This window comes from Pseudorca crassidens, chromosome 9, assembly GCF_039906515.1.
Source record: "Pseudorca crassidens isolate mPseCra1 chromosome 9, mPseCra1.hap1, whole genome shotgun sequence".
In the NCBI taxonomy this organism is placed as follows: Eukaryota; Metazoa; Chordata; class Mammalia; order Artiodactyla; family Delphinidae; genus Pseudorca; species Pseudorca crassidens.
The window spans coordinates 7,224,140-7,242,290 of record NC_090304.1 but is presented as its reverse complement, the minus strand read 5'-3'; the positions used below and the strand labels follow the sequence as shown (position 1 = coordinate 7,242,290).

Sequence of the window (18,151 nt, the reverse complement as noted above, 5' to 3'; positions counted from 1 at the left end):
ACTGCGCCCACCACGGACATGAACATCAATTTACTTCGAAAACCCAGAGTAAAGAGGCACGATCTGATTTATCAGTTTCTGGGAAACGCCCTCTGGAAGGAAGGCCGGCAGCGCCAGAGAGACCCAACATCTGCCTATGAACCGGGTGGAGCTGGTATGGGCACCCTTGGAACACGGGGCTCGGGGAAGGGGTCTGCGGGCCCCGAAGGGTCCCTGGGTCCGAGCCCCGAGTCAGGGTACAAGCGAGAGGCGGAGCTCGCCCCAAGTGTCGGTCAGAAACTCCTCGGTGATTGCCGAGGTCCAGACCGAGGGTGGTGTCAGCGGCGGCGCTGGGGCACGCAAGCTCCATGCGGGCGGCTGCGCGCGAAGCCAGCTTTGCAGACGCAGCGGAAGGAACCGCTCGTGTTCACGCAGCGCTCGCTCTTGCATAGTAGCCCGCGCTGGTTCAGCTCTCGGCACTCGTCGATGTCTGGGTGTGGGGGTTAACAGGTGCGGACTTCGCGACGGAGCCGGAGCCGCGCGGCGCGCTGGGCTTCCGGTCCAGGCGGGGTTCTGCAGGGCCCCGCCCCGCCCGCCTCTGGCCCCGCCCCTCCACTGCCCCGCCCCTCGGCCCTGCTCACCGACGCAGCGCGCGCGGGAGGCGTCTAGCTGGAAGCCACCAGGACACTCGCACACTGCGCCGCCCGGCCGAGGCACACAGCGGCCGCTCACGCAGCGGCACTCGTCTGAATCCTCCTCCGAGCTGTCCTCTTCTGCGCCGGGAGAATGCAGACGTCAACACCAATCCCAGCGATGGCCGCGGACCCCGCCTCTGTCCCTCCCTTTACACTCACCTCGCGGGGGCTTTCCCAGCAGCAGGGGACTCGCGTCCCAGAAGGAATTGCTCTCACTCTGCGACGTCGGGCAGTGGGACCCTGAGAGGGCAGGGGGCGGTCAGACGTCTGCGGCGTCGATTCACCCCGGCTCCCGCCCCAAACTCCCTCCCGGGCAACCCCTCCCGGGCCGGCTCACCGGCGCCGCGCGGCGGGCACGGGCGGCACTGGGCTCCCCAACCTCGGCCCTGGCGACAGCAGCAGTCGTCGAAGGTGAGGGCGGGCCCGGCCAGGGGGCCCGCACACATGCCGTCCTCTCCGCGCTGGCTCCAGCACACGTCCCGCCGCTCCGGGGCACGCTCTGCGGAGGGGGACCCGGCGTCAGGGAGGAGCGCCCTCCCCCGCTCCAACCCACCCTCGGGGGAACCGCGGCCCCGGGTCTCCAGGCAGCGGACAGGGCTCTGGAGAGCCCAAGATGACCCTTGCCCTCACCGGCCGGGCTCTCGGGGAGCTGGCAGTCGCGGCCAGAGGGCCCGGGCACCCAGGGCGGGCGGCACTCGCAGCGGTAGGAGCCCGGCAGGTTGACGCAGCGGCCAGGGCGGCAGGCTGCGGGGTCCTGGCACTCGTCCACGTCTACGGGCAGCGAGGGGATGATGGGTGTGTAGGGGTGGAAGTCACAGCTCGGCTCGGCCAGCCTCCCTCCTGTTTCCCCAGCTGGCCGACCCGAGCCTCACCCATCTCCTCTGGGCTCAGACACTGGCGCTGCGCCGGGCTGTACTCGGCCGGGGGCGTGCAGGCGCAGCGGTAGCCACCGCGCGTGTTCTCACACACGCCATTCCGGCAGTTAGACTCGTCCAAGCACTCGTCCACGTCTGAGGGGAGGAAAAGCACGAGTGGTAGGAACCGGCCCCGAGTCGGGTGGTTGTGCGTGTCTCCCGGCTGCTTTCCCGCGGCCACGGGGGCCGGCTGCACTCACCCACGCATTCCAGCAGGTTCCCGTCGTAGTAGAAGCCTTGCTTGCAGTAGCACTCGTAGCCAGGCTGCGTGTTCACGCACTTGCCCTCCTTGCAGATCTCCGCCCCAAACAATATGCATTCGTCGATGTCTGCGGAGTGACAGGCCGTGGGCGCCCTCGCCCTCTACCTGCGTGGCCACTTAGGCCCCGCAGCAGAGAACGTGTGGGTGGGGCTTACGGTGGAAGGGACGAAAACTCTGTACGAGGGGCTTTTCCGAATGCTGACGCAAGAGTGGTGGGGCGGGGCTTTGTGGAGGGGCGGGGCAGTCGGTGAGGGAGTGGGCGGGCCTTACCCCAGTACCCGCCACTGACAAGCACTGGCGGGATCGGGGCGGTCCAAACCTCGGCGGGCGGAGCCGTGTTGGGGCTTACCACGGTGAGTTGGGATGCCGTAGTTGACAATGTTGTTGTCCTGGGTGTAGCCCTTCCCGTCCGGGCAAAGGCTGTGGAACTCAGCTACAGCGAGATAGTGGCCGTGGGGAAGGAAGGAGGCAGGATTGAGCGCGTGTGTGCTGGCTGTCGGGCACAGGTCAGAGCTCTCGCCTCATTTCCCACCTACCCAGGGAGGGGGTCTCTCCCCCAGACCGTTTCCAAATGAAGAAACTGAGGCTCAGAAAAAGGAAAGGGCCTGCCCGGCTCCTGACCTGAGCTGTAGACTGGGCAGGGATAGATCTCGCAGTGGTCTCCCCAGCCAGCCCCCAGGGAGCAGCAGCACTCCTGCTGGGTGACATTGGTGGCCAGTACACTGTCGCAGAACACGGTGTCATCGAAGTTAAGGTAGCACTCCTTCTTGTGGTGGGGCTGCTCCACCTCTGAGGGGAGGGGAGAGCAGCTCAGATTCCTGCAGAATGTCTTTGCCTGTCCACGCTGCCCACCAACCTCATCCCTCTATTCCCCCACATCCCCTGGCTCCCCTTAGCTGCACTGTGAAAGCCAAGCTCCGTCCTCAATGTGGCATTCAGGGCCCTCCTGCGAGGTCTGGCCCCACCGGGCTCTCCCAGGCAAAAAGAGATTTCTTCCTGTTCACCACATTCCAGAGGGTGGGACCAGGATACAACTCTGAGCCCCATCTGCAGCTCAAGGGAGTTGTCTAGATTGAGGAGGAATCCGAGAGGGCACTCACCCTCACAGCCGTGCTGGTCCTGGGTGGGCATGAAGCCTTCATCGCAGACGCAAACGTAGGAGCCCTGCAGGTTCTCACAGGCCCCATGGGGAAGGCACAGACCTGGGTCCTGGCTGCACTCATCTATGTCTTCAGGGAGTGAGGTGAGCAGAAAGAATCACTCAGAGGGAAATGAGCCCCTCTTTCCCCGGGAGTATGCCTCAAGGGCCTCACACAAGATCAGAACCTGAATTTCCACTGTGACTTCAAAGTACACATGACAGGAAATCCACTCGCGTCTGTCTGTGCATGTGGGTAGTTGTGTGCACACTCGATGTATTATTCTTCATAAAACCTAACAGAATGAAGTCCTAACTCTCAGCTCAGCATTTGGGGACTTTCAGTTTGGTCTCCCAATATCTTTAAGTCTCATCACCCTTTACTCTAAACCACCAACACCCTCAGCTCTGTGCTTAGGGCATAGGTGTCTACTCTCCCTTAAAACACAACTAGTTTCTTCCGGATCTCTGTGCTTTGAAAATACTGTTCTTTGGGCCTGGAATACCATCCCATGCTTTTCTCTGCTTAGGGAATCTATTTATGCTTTAGGGAACCCTATTTATGCTTCAAGTTCCAATTCAACTGTTGGAATAAATCACTAGTCCAGACCTCTTTTGGCACCCAGCACCCTGAACTGTAAGAATCAATTTACATGTCAGTCTCCCCTAGCTGGGAGCCCTGGGTCATTGCTCAATATCTAGTATATAGCACAGAACCTGGAAAATATTAGCTGCTCAGTAAACTCTTGTTGGATGAATGCATACAGAGGTGATTTGGCACATAGTAATAAGCACCGTTAATTACTGTCATTATCACTGTTGTTGTTTTCAGTGAAAGAGTAGAAGGATGAGTGAGTGGATGGATGGATGGAAAGACAGATCAATAGTGTGTCTAGGAGATTACTGCTGCCTGCCATTGCTCCTCGGGAGCTCTCAGCCAATCCCCCCATACCTTGGCACTTCCGGCCGCCTACCAGCCGATGCCCCTGGGGACAGAGACATCGATAGGAGCCATTGGTGTTGATGCAATCACCCCCAATGCAGGCTGCGGGAAAGTCACACTCATCAATGTCTGTAGGGAATCAAAGAGGGGGAGAATCTCAGGGGCTAAGCCCAATCACACACAGCCTGAGGCTTCCAAGGCTTCCCAAAGAGCCCTGGGTAGGGCCCACACCCCAGGCCTCATCTTGCATCTGGATGGGGGCTGGCCATGGGAGTGCCTGGCTTGTTTACAGGTAGCCCCTGGGCTTGGCGCCTGGGCAGTGGAGGTCTTGGGGTAGGGAGGAACAGGTCAGCCCCCCAACTCAAGGGCCCCCTCACCCTCACAGTGGCTCCGGTCCCTTGACAGATGGTAGCCAGAGAGGCACTGACACTGGAAGGAGCCTGGCGTGTTGGTGCAGATGCCGTTGTCACACACGTCCCCAGCCTCACACTCATCCACATCTATGGGGCACAGGGGCTGTCAGAGGGCCAGGATGGGACGGTCTTGGGCCTCTGCTACCCTTTTCCCACTCCTGCCCATGGCCTGGAGCACCAGAGCTGAGGTGAGTGGAGCTGGAGAAAAGCATGGGACCCTCACTCTGCTCCTGTGTGGCACACTATGCCCTAACGACCAGACCAGGTGCTGCCAGGAACCCTGGGCCACGTATGATTCCAAAGAACTCAGGCCTCCCCATCCTTCATCTGTTCTCACCAAACAATCTCATTCTGCCCTGGGCTTCCTTTTGCCCCAACTGCTCTCACAGCTGCTCTTGCCCTTCCCCCCCCTGCCGTGGCTGCCTTCCTTCCCATGTAAATAAGCTCCCCTATATCTTTGGTCTCACAGAATAAACTTGTTCTGCTTGTGCAGTAAAGGGACTTGGCTCTGAGAGCATGCTTCTCTGCAGTCCTTTCTGGTGGAAGCTGGTCGTTGCCCACACCCCAGACCCCTTTCAAACCACACTCTTCCTCTGAGGTGCACTTGGCCCCCAAGCCAGCCTCTCTATTGTTGTCAGCACCCACCTTCCTAGTCCCTCTCCCTCTCCCTTCCTCCCCATCCTACGAGTTTTCAACGTCCATTTGGACAGCCAGGCCCAGCCTCTGACCTTACAGTCCTTCATCCCTCAGTTTCTGTGACCTTCACCTCAATGCCAGCCACTCACTCTCGGTGCAAGGGGCTGGGATCTGCCCCCTCTTGGACACCTCAGACGCAGCTTCCTTCCCGCTGCCTCCGCTGTTCTCAAGCCCCCAACTCTACCTCCTCTAGCAAGGGCCCATGAACACCTCTCCTTCCTCCTCACTGGTCTGGCAAAGTCAGAGCCCTAGCCTGCTTCTCAGGATCCTGGGTGCTGAGCGGGGCTGGAGCCACTCCACTCCCTCTGGCCTCCAGCCCAGCCAGATCCTCAGCATGGCTAGCGCTACCCTCTCCTCCTCCTCTCAAGCCTTGACACTCGAAAGCCCCTAGGTAGCCCCCGTGCTCTTGGGCAGTTCCAAACCTCTACTGTTCTCCTCAGCCAACATCCTACACCCCACTCTGGTGATCCCAGGTCTCACTCCTCCTCACTTGCTGCCTGCATCTTCTGGCCTCCCGTCATGCCACGGAAGCTCCCCTGCCAAGGCCACCAAGGACCTTCTCGTCTCCCCAGCTAGTCCTTATTTTACAAGAAGCTCTCTGTTGCATTTACCTCATCCTCCTCTTCCCTGCATGCCTCCGCTCCCCAGCTTCTCAGCTAGTGCTCCCTGGGCCCTCCCACCACCTCTGCTCCGCCACCTCCTGCTCCAATTCCCCTGCCTTCTGCCGACGTGGCAGTATCCACAAGGCTCTGCCAAGGCTCCCCTCACCGGACCCACCATCCTTGACTGCACCCCGAGGCTCCACAGCTCTCCCCAGTGCCTACCCCGAGGCTCCATACACCCCCAGTGACACCTCAAGTCTCTGCAGCTCCTCCCAGGGCACACCCCCAAGGCTTCACACCCTCCCAGTGACACCCCAAGGATCCACACCCCCACAATACCCAGTTCCAGTTGGGTGTGTCTGGCCCAAGGTTTCCAATCAGTATGGCCCACCCTCTGCTGGCATTGCCAGCTGAAAGGCCCACAGGGGCCACCTGCTCAACTGTCCAACATGAAACTTAATGTCTTCCTTCTCAAACATGCCCCACCCCAGGGGACCCTATCCCGGTGAGCAGAACCCACTGACTCACCCAGACTGGAAACCTAAGGATCCCTTACTCCCCTCTCTCTTCCACCTTGACATTCAGTTCACAAGCAGCCCAGGTAACGCGTTCTAATATTTCTCTAATATCACATAACCTCACGACCATCCTTAGGCCTCTATTCTCATCAGGTCCACCACTGTCTCTGTCCTGAGTCCCCACCAGACCTCCAGCCACTCTCCACAATGGGCATCAGGGAACTTTCTAAAACAAATGGCCAGTCTTGCCATTCTTCCCCTTAAAATGCTTCAGGTGCCTCCTAATAACCTCAGGGCGAAGCTCAACCTCCTGGGCAGGGCTTAGGTGGGCCCTTCAGGGCGTGGGGACCTGCCCCTCACCGGCCAGCCTCAGCCCCCATCCCCTGCTTACACCTTACATTCCCTGTACACTCCGTGCTGGTGTTTGCCTCTGACTTCGCTGGCGCTGCGCCTGGCATGCTCTTCCCTCTCACCTTTCTTCGCTTGGTTAACTCCTGTTGATCCTTTAAGAGCACTCAGACCTCCCCTTCTCCCAGCCCTGCTGAGGTTTCCCAGGAACACCCAAACTCCATCCAGTTCTACAGGCCTGCGCTCTACAGTTGGTGTCTACTGTTCTCCAGTTTCTCTGAATCCCAGCCCTCAGCCTTCCTCCTGATACATAAGAAATATTAGTGTCGGGGGGACTACTAACATCCCCTTCCTTTTATATCTTTTTTCCCCCCTCAAATTTAAGTAACGTGCTTTGCAAACGCAGCTTCAAGCTTTGCCTCCTAAGATCCTTCCTACATAGAAATTCTGGTCGCCCCCTCCTCCGCCAGGTCCGCTGAGGAAAGTAGTGAGTGGATCAGTGAAGGGGCGGTGTCTGTGAATTAGCTACCTCCTGCCCACCCGTCCGACAGACGGGGTGACCCAGTCCCCAGCTTCGGCGCGTGAATGGGTGGCGGGTAGCAGGGCGGGGAGGGCTGGAGCTCACCCAGGCAACTGCGGCCGTCCGGCGCGGGCGCATAGCCCTGGGCGCACGTGCAGCGGAAGGAGCCCGGGAGGTTCTCGCACCAGCCGGGTGAGCAGGGGCTGCCCTCGGCGCACTCGTTCACGTCTGCAGCGGAGAAGGTTCGCCTCGGATTCCGCCCCACCGGATGATGCACTGTGAGGGGGTGGGAGCCCCCTCCGCCCGGGATGGGGGGGGTCCTCTACTCCCAGGAAGGACGCCCAGTCTGGAAGTGACTTCCACCGCCATTACCCCCGCTCCATCACAGGGGCGACTCCCGAAGGGCCCCGCCCATTTGCTTTCGAGGCCCCGCCCCCTACCCTACCCCGAACCCATGCCTCGCCCTTACCGCGGCAGGCCCCGCCCCCCTGGCTGCGGTAGCCAGGCAGACAGGCAATGCACTTGAAGCTCCCAGGTTTGTTCTCGCATTTGCCATCTGGGCAGGAACTAGGGTCTCGGCACTCGTCGATGTCTGCACAGTAGGGAGGAATAGGACTCGTTTGGGGACAACGTGGCCGGCCAGGCGCTCAGCGTCCTCGGCAGGGCCTCCCTTCGTCACAAATCGACAAGGCGAAGCAGGCCCTCTGGGCTCCGGACCGAAACCTCTGAGAGGCTCAGAGCTGGGCAGAGACGGGGGTGAGGCCCTCCGCCCCCACCCCAGGCCGAGGGACCGCTGAGGACCCCCGGCGGTCTGGATGGGGTCTTCCCCACCTTCGCACACGGGCGGTCGAGAGGTTTTGAGCCGGTAGCCGGAGTAGCAGTTGCACTTGTAGTGACCGGGAAAGTTGATGCAGAAGCCGCCGTCGCCGCACAGGTGGGGCTTGGCACACTCGTTCAGGTCTGAGCGGGAGGAAGGGGGCGCGAGGGGAGTGCAAGGCGGCGGAGGGGATTACATGCGGTCGGGAGAGCCCCCCAGGTCCACCTAGCCCCAGCGCCACCCCCGGCCCGGCCGTGCTCACCCACGCACGAGCGCCCCCCGGCGCCGACGTGCAGGCGGTAGCCGCGGTTGCAGTGGCAGTTGTAGGAGCCGCCGGTGTTCATGCAGATTCCCCTCCCGGCGCCGCACGGCTCCGCCTCGCACTCGTTCACGTCTGAGAAGGGCGCGCGGGCGGAGAGGCGTCAGAGGTCTGTCGGGAGCCAGGGCCGCCCCCGCGCCACCCACTCGCCACGCTCACCCACGCAGTAGCGGTGCTGCGGATGCGACCGGTAGCCCGGGTTACAATGGCAGGAATAGTCCGAGGGTCCCGGGACGCACTCCCCGTGGCCACAGATGTTCTGGTTCAGTCGGCACTCGTCCGTCTCTGCCGGGGTTGGGGGGTGGGGCGGTAGGTCAGGGGTCCAGGCAGGGAGCATTCACTTTCTGCCACGTCCCCAGGGAGGACCTGGATAGCCCATTACTAACGACCCGGATACCTGGGCCGGGTCGCACCCTAAGCTCGGGTGCTCCAATCCTAGGATTCCCTACACCTCCATCACAGATAAGCCCAACATCACAACCTCTGGCAGCCCCAAACCATGACCCCAGGTCCCTGACATCCCTATCTCCTCAACTCCAGGAAACCTTGATACTTCTATCCCCACTTATGATACCCTGACCCCAGTAACCTCAATACCTCAAACCCTGCAGCCTCACCCACACAAACATCCTCTAGATCAGTGAACCAACACCCTTTGCCTTAGGGACCTGCCCCCCCCCATTCCAGAACAGTGGTTTTCCTCCCCCTCCCAAGGCAGACAGGAGCTGGTTTCCTGGGAATCCTGGCTCACACATGGTTGTGCATAAGTGGTCAGATCCAGGAATCCTCCTCACCCTATTTCCTACGATTCCTAGTACTTCGTGCCTCCACCTCTCCCCGTTGTGGTCCCTCCCCTGAGCCCTGCCCCATGCAGCCCAGGCCTTGATGCTGAACTCTACCCGTTCCCAAACACACCTGGCCAGTGGGCTCTTGCAGGCTGTTCTCTTTGAGATGCCTCTCCCTAGGCATCCTTAACACCCCCTCCTCTGAGAAGCCTCAGCATGTGTCTCTTCCTCCACATTCCCACAGCCCCCAGACTGTCCCTGGGTGGTTCCTAGCCTGTGCAGACTTCCAGGGCAGTCACCTTCCACCAGGAGCTCATCTAACCTCCGGTTTTCAACCAGGCTGGTGGCTTCCTTGTGGCTTTGGAGACCAGAGACATGGGCTTGAATCTGGCTCAGCTGTGTGACCTGGGACCAGTCCCTGAACCTCCCTTAGCCGCAATTTTCTCATCTGGAAAACGAGGCTAACAGTGCCCACTTCACAGAGTATGAGAAGGGTAAACGGTATTTAGTATGTAAAACTCTTCAGTCAGTGCCTGGCCCAGGGCAACTGTTCAGCCATAGCTAGCAATTACTACGATGCCCAAAACCCTGCAGACACTTCCCACAGCCTTTGGGATCAAACCCAAGCCTCTTAACAAGGCTCCCTGAGCCAGTCCTCCCCTAGTTCAGAAACACTGATCTGTGTGTGTGGTTTCTCCCTGCTCCATGAAACCAGGGTTTCATGTTTCCATGCCTTTGCCCAAACTTCTGCCCAAACTGGAATGTCCTTTTTCCCAACCCGCCCATTTCTTTCCCACTTCTCGTTGTTAATTTCTAACAATCTTTAAAGCCCTGCTCAGAAAGCCTTCTCTCATTGCCACCGTGCATATTATCACCCCCCACCCCCTCCACCCAGACTTCCTTCCTTCTCTATTTTTTTTTTCATAGCATTTATAAGACATACCAGATTTGGACTCATTGATCTGTTTGTTGTCTGTCTACTCCACAAGGATAGGGAACTTTTGTCTGTTTTGCTTATTACTGTATCCCCAGCACTTAAACAGTGCCTACACATAGTAGGTGCTCAATAAATAGTTGTAGAATATGTGAATAAATGCCTTTGGCCTGGGCTGACCACCATAATACCCGGATCAGTTGAGGGCAGAGTGGGATCTCTGCTGCACACCGAGGCTTCCACAGCGCCCAGCCCAGGGCCTGGCACACAGTAAACCCTGGATGTTTTAGTGCTCGGGAATGATTGAAGGGGGTAAGGGAGGAGAAAAACTGTTAGGGGCGTGGCTTACCTCGGGCGTGGCCTAGGTGGGCGGGTCTTACCTGTGACCTGAGTAGGGGCGATCTCTACCGCACTTCGGGACGGGGGCAAGTCGGGCAGGAACCAGGGCGGCGAGGGCCGGGAGATCAACTCTGCGGGCAGCAGGGCACACTCGTCAGCTGGTGAGGAAGCTGAGAGCGCCGCCCCTCTCTCCGCAGGTCACCGGCTGGGAACTTCACACCCAGCTTCACCGCCCCCTGGTGACTAGACTGTGAACTTCCCTGGCAGTGACAGCCCCTGAGGACTGGTTCCTACGGTGTCCAGCTCACCAGGGTAGGGCCGGGCAGGAGATGTGGTGACAGTCGGGTGGCTCTGCTGCGAGGACTGCTCTTCGATCACTGGCTGCGGGTGACAGCAACATGAGCCCTCTGTGTCTCCTTGGCCTCCCTGCCCCTCCCACCTGGGCTCTCATACTCACTGAGTCTGTGCTCACCCCTAGAAGGGAAGAAGATGGGGCCATTAAGTGTTGGGCTGGGAGAAGGGAGTCAAATCTGGGATTGGCACTTGGGTATTTGTGGTCAGGGTCCCTAAGAGTTCAGCGATCATGTCTGGATCAAGCATCAAGGGTTAGATCCTGAGGTCAGGGAGTGTTTCCATCACAGGTCAGTGAAGCAATGGTTGGACAAGGTCCTTGGCTTGGGAGGTTATAGCCAGGGTCAAATCCCTGGGTCAGCGGTCAGAAGGTCAGATCTAGGGGCAGCATTTGAGCTGCATTAGTGCCCTGGTCTGGAAATCAAAGGGGTCCTGGAAGTCAGAGGATTGAATCTGGAGAGCAATAAGTGGTCAAATTCTGTTGATCAGGGGTTAATTCTGGGGTAGTTACAACATTGGTTAGGGGTCAGAGTATCAGCTCTGGGGGTCAGTGCTGGTCTGGGACTAGGAGTTAGACGTTAGACTCAGGTCATATCCGTGGATCAAGGGTCAAGGTGTCAGACCTAGGGGTTCAGCAACTGTCAGGTAACAGGAGGGGTCAGGCCAGACCTCTCTCTTCCTCTGTGTCCTCAGGTGGTGGTGCCCGGCTGGGGCTCTCAGGGAGCTGCTGGGGCTTGGGTGGCCCATCAGGGTGCAGGAAAAGGGAGAAGTCACTTTCACCCTGAATGGTGAGCGTCTGATGGGAGGTGAGGATGTGGTACCCCTTCCCAGCTGGACAGATCTCCTTGAAGGCAGCTGCGGCCAGAGCAAGGGGCAGAGAAGTGAGCATTTCCTGGATAGGCACACAGACAGCCCCCCAGCCACAAATGCCCCAGGCTCACCAGTGCCATCAGCTGGGCAGCGCTGGCACCTGGTGCCCCAGGCCTTGCCAACACTGCAGCAGCAGAGTTGGCGGGTGAGGCGCGTGGTCAGCGGGTGCTGGCACTGGTGCTCAGGGCTGACCAGGCGGAAACATAGGCTCTTCTCCTCTGGCTTGTCCGCTGCAGGGGCCAGTGGTGGGCATGGGCATCTGGGCCTGAACACTGCCCACATCCCCCTTCCTGTCTGCTCCAGACCTTGCCTCTCTGGCCCAGACAACGCTTAATCCTCATGTGGCCCCTGATCGCACGTGACCCTGAATTCATATGACCCCTGAAACCTGTGTTATTCTGACCTCATGTAACACCTGAAACTTCGGTGACCACTGACCCCATTGACCCCTGATTCTAGCTGCTCTAGACTTTATCCCTCCCACTCATCAAGCCCATGGTCTCATATGACCTTGACTCCATATAATCCCTGACCCCATGCGACCTCTAACCCCAGATCTCATGCAACTCCTGAACCCACTGATCCCTGACCCTATCTGCTCTGGGCCTTGTTTCACCTGCGGCCAGCCCTTGACCTCACTCTGACTTCTGTGACCTCTGATCCTTACTGTTTGGAGGCTTAACCTCCCACCCATGCTTTGTGACCTCCAAGGATCCCCCAGTCTCACCAATGCACTGTGTGCGGGAGGGGCCCAAGCTATGGCCAGGTGGGCAGACACAGCGATAGGAGCCAGGGTTGTTGAGGCAGTCACCATGGCGACACATGCCTGGCATCGCGCACTCATTGATGTCTGTGGTAAGTGAGAGTTTGGTCCCTCCAGTCTGGGGCCATAGGGTGACAGCAAGATGCTCCAAGAACCTCAGGGTTCTGCCCCTGCCCCACCGCCCCCCTGTCCACCGTAGGGCCTCCCCCAGTTACCCCTCCAGCCCACAGAGTCTCCAGCCGGCTGTACCCTGGCAGTGTGTGCTGTTGAGCCTCTTGTAGCCCTGGGGGCAGTCAGTGCCCACCTCCCCACGTACAGGCCCTGGCTTCTGCACCCCTGTGTCTGCAGAGAGAGGAGAGCATGGCAGGAGAGGACCTTGGGGGGCCTGCAGAGAGGGAAGGGAGGGCACTGGAGACAGGCAGGGTGGGACGCTGAGGGGAATTGGATGGGCAGTGAGAGGCTCAGGCTGCTTGGACTGGAGTCTGCCACTGCAGGGCTGAGAGGGGTGTGGGCGGAACCACCCTGTGGGGAGTGGGAGGGAGGTCTCACTGAGCCAAGGCACTCACACTGCAGCTGGGGGCACTTGTGGCACTTGCTCTGGCCCCAGGCTGTGCCGATGCTTCCACAGCAGTCTTCCTGCTTGGTGAGGCCGGGGAGGGGATTGCTGCCACACTAGGGAGAGGAGTGTGGACAGGGGTCACAGGGTGCCCAGCCCCGACCTGGCCTCCCTCCTGAGGCCCTTTTCCTCCTCCACTCAACCTGCAGGACACCCCCAGTTTTGAGCAATCCGGGTGGGTTGGAACAGGGCAGCCCTGAGAGACTGAAAGGCCGGTCCAGCGGCGACTGTGGATTCACTCACGGGTTGCTTGGGCAGCGTGTCCTGGAAGCAGCGGCCCAGGGGCTTCTGGGTGGGTGGTCGAGGATGCGGGGGCTTGGGGTGCGGCAGCAGGTGCTGGGAGGGGGCTGGGCCCTCGGCGTTGGGCCCTTCGATGCGGTGCACTTGGACGGAGGCCTCGGGCGGGTGGTGGACGCGCACGTTCACCACAGGGGGTGGGGCCTGCACTGGGGGGCGGGGCACAGCGGCTTCAGGGCTGCCCCGCAGGGCTGGTTGGCAGTGTGGCGGTCCTCCAGGGCTGGCTTCCGCCCGGGACCTGCCACCCTACTCCCCGCCCGCCTCGGCCTTCCGGGGTCTGCCCGTTGCCTGGTACCTTCCGCTGAGATCTGTCCTGGCCCGAGGGGCACCAGGAAGGCTGCATGCTGGGCAGGGGGCCCCTCCCCGGGCCCCGGCGGATCGGCGATCACCTGGACCGCGTAGATGGCGTGCTTGCTGGCCACAGACTCGCCTTCCTGAGCCAGGGGAGGCAGCGCGCCTGTGGACAGGGCCCCAGCCCGACCAAGCCCAGGGCCTGAGCCGCCAGTGCCCCCGCCGGTTCCTCCAGCGGGCACCTGGCAGAAGCGACCGGTGAAGTCCGGGGGACACAGGCACTGGTTTCGGGAGGAGCACTGGCCGCCGTTCATGCAGGGCAGAGGGCACACCACTGGGGAGGAAAGGTGGATCAGGGCCCAAGCAGACCCCTGTCCCAGCCCCCAGGCCCAGTCCCTCACCCACATCCTGTCTCTTCCCCTCCTCCCTGCTTCCTTGCCACCCACCAGTTCTGTCCTCCCTGGGAAGCTGGTTTTTGTAACACATCTCACACACACACACACACACACACACACACACACACACACACACTACCCTGTAAGTCCCCCAACATCCTTATACCCATGGGGCCACTGGAGTCTTAAGTCTTGGACTTAAATCCTAGATAGGAGGCCATGTGCCAACTGTGTGGCCCTGAGCAACTTACTTCCCCTCCCTGTGCCTCAGTGTCCTCATCTGTAGGACTGTCCTGTCTATTGAATGGGGCAATGCTTAGCGTAGTGCCTAATACACAGTGGGTCCTTAATAAGTAGTAGCAAATGATGATGATGATGATGATGATGACGGAATAGCCTTTCCCTCCCTTAGGCCTTTCCTGGAAATCCAATCTCTCTCTGGTGCTTCCTCCTCCTCACCCCTAAATTCTTCCCCTGATTCAGCCCTCTCTGGGCTCTCCCTCCCTCTCTTTGTCTTGCCATCCCAGGGCCCACACCTCACCATTGCCAACTTGAGCTATCCCTCTCCAGGACCTCTCTTAAGCACCTCCACCCAGGGGACCCTGTCAGAAATCAGCATCTTGCCTCCCCACCTCCACTTGGCCTTGAACCACCACTGGGAATCCCCACCTGCCCAGTCACTCATAACTGAGCCTTGATACTCCATCTCTCCTGCTCCCACTCGGGCCAGTTCTGGCCTCTATAATATCTCATAATCCATCTTCCCTCCTCCCCATGCCCTCTGCCATTCCCCTGCCTGTCAACATCCCAAGCGCCCCCAGAGAAACTTGCTTCAGGCAAAGCTCTGGCACAGTCACACCCCTGCTCACAGCTTGCTTCCTTGCTCTCCTGTGGCCCAGAAGGAACCTTCTTTCAGCCCATCCCCCCCTGCTCTTTCCATGTGCACCTTATGCTCCAGGACTCATCTCCCGTCCCCTACAAATGTACCACATCTTCTGCCTCCCTGACTTTAATCATGCCTTTCCCGCCCCCTCAGAGCCTTGTCCCCCATCTCTGCATATTCACATCTTATCCTTCCAGGCTCAGCTCCTCCCCCAGGAAGAGAGCCTTTCCTCAGATCCTACCCACCCTCTGCCTCAGCTCTGGGTGCCAGAGGAGGTGCTGGGGGAATGAATGAAGGAGTGGCTCAGTGAGAGGATGGGATCTCTGTCTTTCTGTCACACACTCATATCTGAAATCCAGCCTTGGGGACCTGAGCTCACACACCAGGCCCAGCCCCTCTCCTGCCTGCCACATAGCTGCCCTCACTTCCCAGGATGGGAAGGTGGGGCTGAGGCTCTCTGGACACCTGAAGGGCCTCAGAGGGATGGCCCACATGCATGGCCATCAGGGCCTGGCTAAGAGCATCCCAGCCCAGCCCAGCCCATCCTGCCCGGCCTCTTGGGGCCAGTCTCTCAGGGCAGAAGGGGTGTGTCCTGGGCCGGGGGAGGCAGGATCCTCTCCTTCCTGCCTCCCAATGAGTCACCCATAGCGGTGAGGGTGACCTCCCTGTGACACCCGCCCACTGTGGCCTGGGCACCGAGCCTGGGGGATGTGGGCAGCACGGATGGAGACAGCAGCCTGGGCAGGATGGCCAGGGGGCTTGGGAGGCCGGGCCCACGTATACTCACATGCACAGCCATCTCATCACACACACATGCACAGACTCATTCTGACACCAACACAGGCTTACATAAACACTCCCATAGTGATTGCAGACATGCACCCAAGGCAACACCAAGAAACAAGTCCTTGATCCCAGTGTGCCACTCCAAAGCCGGGCATACCCCCGTGGGTGTGTCACGTGCAAGCACGCACGTGCACACTCGCACACAGACAGACACACCTGCACGTCTCATGAGAACCCCACATCTGTGGGGTTCCTCAGGTCTGAGTGGGTACATGAGTATAGGAATGTGTAAGAGGGGCTGTTTTGCTGGTACCATCCTGGGCCTGGCCTAATTACCCTGTCCAGGAGGGTAATTACTGCTGGGACACCTCCCCCAGCCTGGCCCACAGGGCCCTGAGGGAGGAGAGCTGAGCCCAGGCCTGGCCCTCTGCAGAGAGATGTTGGGGAAGGGGTGGACTCCAGGTGGAACTGGGAAGTTATCACGGCTTGTTGGGGAGAGACTCTGAGGCAGAGCTGTTAAGATTTATGGGGGAAGCATAGATGGGGCATCAGGAAGAGGAGAGGCTGAGGACCCAAACCAGCCCCTACCTCCAGGCCTGCTCCCCACTTGTTAGGCCTCAACACCCCTCCCCTCTAAGACCTTGCCAGTAACTAATTCCCTCACTCCCAGCCCTGACCTCAGCTCCTCCTCCCAGAGAATGCAGGTGTCTACCACTGGCAGGCCCTACTTTAGACAGTTTTTAAAGACTTTTCCTGTTTCTTCCAGCAAGACTGTTTCTCGGGGGAATACTTATCCCTTCTCTGAGACCTCCTGCCCGCGGCTCACATCCCTCAAAAGCCCCTGCTGCAGGCCCTGGCTCCCTCTCAGGACCCAGCACTTTCCTAGAGGCCTGTGTCATCCAGGACCCCAGCATCACCCCACACCTTAGGCCTCAACGCCAACCCAAAGCTGTAAAGTCCAGGCTTCCATGCAGCCCTCCCAACTCTGGCCCCAGCACTCTAGCCTCCCAAGCCCCCTGAAGCCCCTGGGGCCCCAGGCCCTCAGGCTCTGCTCTCTCAACCCACGACCCCCAGGGTCACGTGGTCTACGTGGCTTACGCTGCCAGGTACCCCTCATTTGTCCAGGTGCCTGCCTTCCCCGCTCCCCCTGCCCGTGTCCCCGGCCCTCACCCACGCGGAAGCCGGAGCCCGTGAGCGTATCGGTGCTGTGGCCGTTCTCTCCGATGAGCGTCATGTTGGAGCCCTGCTGACAACTGTCCCGACACTGGCCCTTGAGACAAGTCCGCTTGCAGATCACCGGCGCAAAGACCACCTTGAAGCGCTCGCGGGCCAGCGCCCCGCCCCCGCCAGCGCCCCTCTCGCCCGCCGGCCCCCCCTCGGCCCCGCCGCCCGGGCCCAGCAGCAGTAGCAGCAGCAGCAGCAGCAGCAGCGCCAGCAGCCCCGCCGCCCCGGCCCCGCGCATCTCAGGGGCCAGGCCGCCAGCAGCCCCACGGGGCCCGGGCATCCGGGGCCGCAGAACCCGGGGGGCGCGCCCGGGCAGGGGCGATGGTCCCGGCGCCCGAGGGGAATAGCAAGCCGGGAGCCCCGGGAGAGGAGTAGAGAGGGCAGCGAGGGAGAGGATGGGAGGAAGCGCGCGGGGAGGGGACAGCAGGCGCGGGCGCGGGCCCAGTGAGAGGCAAAGAGATGGAGGCTGGACTGCGGGGAGCCCAGAAACTTCCACCGCCCCGGGAAGGAGCCCAGCCACGAGACGGGGCCGAGGGCCTGCGGAGGCCCCAACCTGAGGCCGGAGCGAGGAGGCCGGAGCAAGTTGAAGCGGAGAGGAGGAGCGAGGGGAGAGGAAGGCCGGGCGGCCGGCCCGCTCCGCGCCTCCCCCGGCCGGGCTGGGCTCCCGCGGCCGCCGGGAAGCAGGGAGCGCGCGGGGCGGACTCAGGGAGAAGTGAGCAGTTGTTTTCCCTGGCTGGAGCACGGCGCGGCGGCGGCGAGGGGGGCTGGGATGCTGGCCCCGAGCCAGGGAGACAGTTTTTTTCTGTTTAAAGCGTCGTCGCTGCCGCCTGGGGGAGCGAGGGTGTGCGAGCGGGTGGAGGCTGGGGGGCGGTCCCCGCCCCAGATGCCCGCCCCGCCGGAACCCGCCGCCGCCGCCGCGCTGGGCCCGCTCCAGAGAGCCCTCACCTGGGACAGCTGGCCGCCCCGCCGGATTCCTCCGGGCGGGGCTGGAAGGCCCGCGCCCACCTCCGCCCGGCAGCATCAAAGTGGGAAACCGAGGCCGGGGTAGGAAGATGGGCCTTGCCCCAGGGTCGCGCGGATAGTGGGAGCAGGTGGGGCTGGAACCCACGCCCCTCAGCCCTGGCGCAGCCTCCCTTGCACATGTGGGGGTCTCACCACCCCGAAGTCACTTCTTATTAGTACTGGTCCACTCCCCCTGGAGGAGAGGACTCGAGGAGGGGGCACCCCTTAGCCAGGGCCCCAGCGGGGTCCCAGGAAGAAGCCCGCGGGGTCCAGAAAAGGAGCAGATGGAACAAAGCTTGAAATCCAGGTCCCCTGCCAACCCCCCTCTAAATGGCTTCCTGATGCCCACCCCGCCCCCGCCCCTTCGCCTTGTCTGGCTGGGCTGGCGGGGCTGGCTCTGGGCCTCAGACACTCTGGAATCGCCAAGGTCTGAGCTCAGGGCCTGGCCCCC

The 18,151-nt window shown here is 60.8% G+C and overlaps 1 protein-coding gene across 3 annotated transcripts; it reads right to left on the bottom strand.

Annotated features, from left to right (window-relative positions):
* Positions 1-49: 49 nt before the first annotated feature.
* Positions 50-17,537, bottom strand: LTBP3 (latent transforming growth factor beta binding protein 3). 3 transcript variants are annotated; one of them, XM_067748336.1, is made up of 28 exons: positions 16,645-17,537; positions 13,415-13,744; positions 13,066-13,268; positions 12,773-12,878; positions 12,456-12,548; positions 12,171-12,293; positions 11,515-11,673; positions 11,243-11,428; positions 10,680-10,696; positions 10,531-10,603; positions 10,264-10,353; positions 8,324-8,449; positions 8,108-8,239; positions 7,860-7,988; positions 7,498-7,620; positions 7,134-7,256; positions 4,309-4,431; positions 3,941-4,060; positions 2,951-3,079; positions 2,472-2,639; positions 2,200-2,283; positions 1,789-1,917; positions 1,547-1,684; positions 1,305-1,445; positions 1,012-1,173; positions 834-914; positions 621-752; positions 50-469 (listed from the first exon to the last, which is right to left on the bottom strand). In XM_067748336.1, exons 1-28 carry the CDS (start codon positions 16,976-16,978, stop codon positions 318-320), a joined length of 3,906 nt encoding a protein of 1,301 aa, XP_067604437.1. In that variant the 5' UTR covers positions 16,979-17,537; the 3' UTR covers positions 50-317. The 3 variants fall into 3 exon arrangements, with proteins under 3 accessions (XP_067604437.1, XP_067604438.1, XP_067604439.1); XM_067748337.1 differs by lacking the exon at positions 10,680-10,696 and having other exon boundaries at positions 10,531-10,604; positions 11,242-11,428; positions 16,645-17,518; XM_067748338.1 differs by lacking the exon at positions 1,305-1,445 and having other exon boundaries at positions 16,645-17,518.
* Between the last annotated feature and the right edge of the window lie 614 nt (positions 17,538-18,151).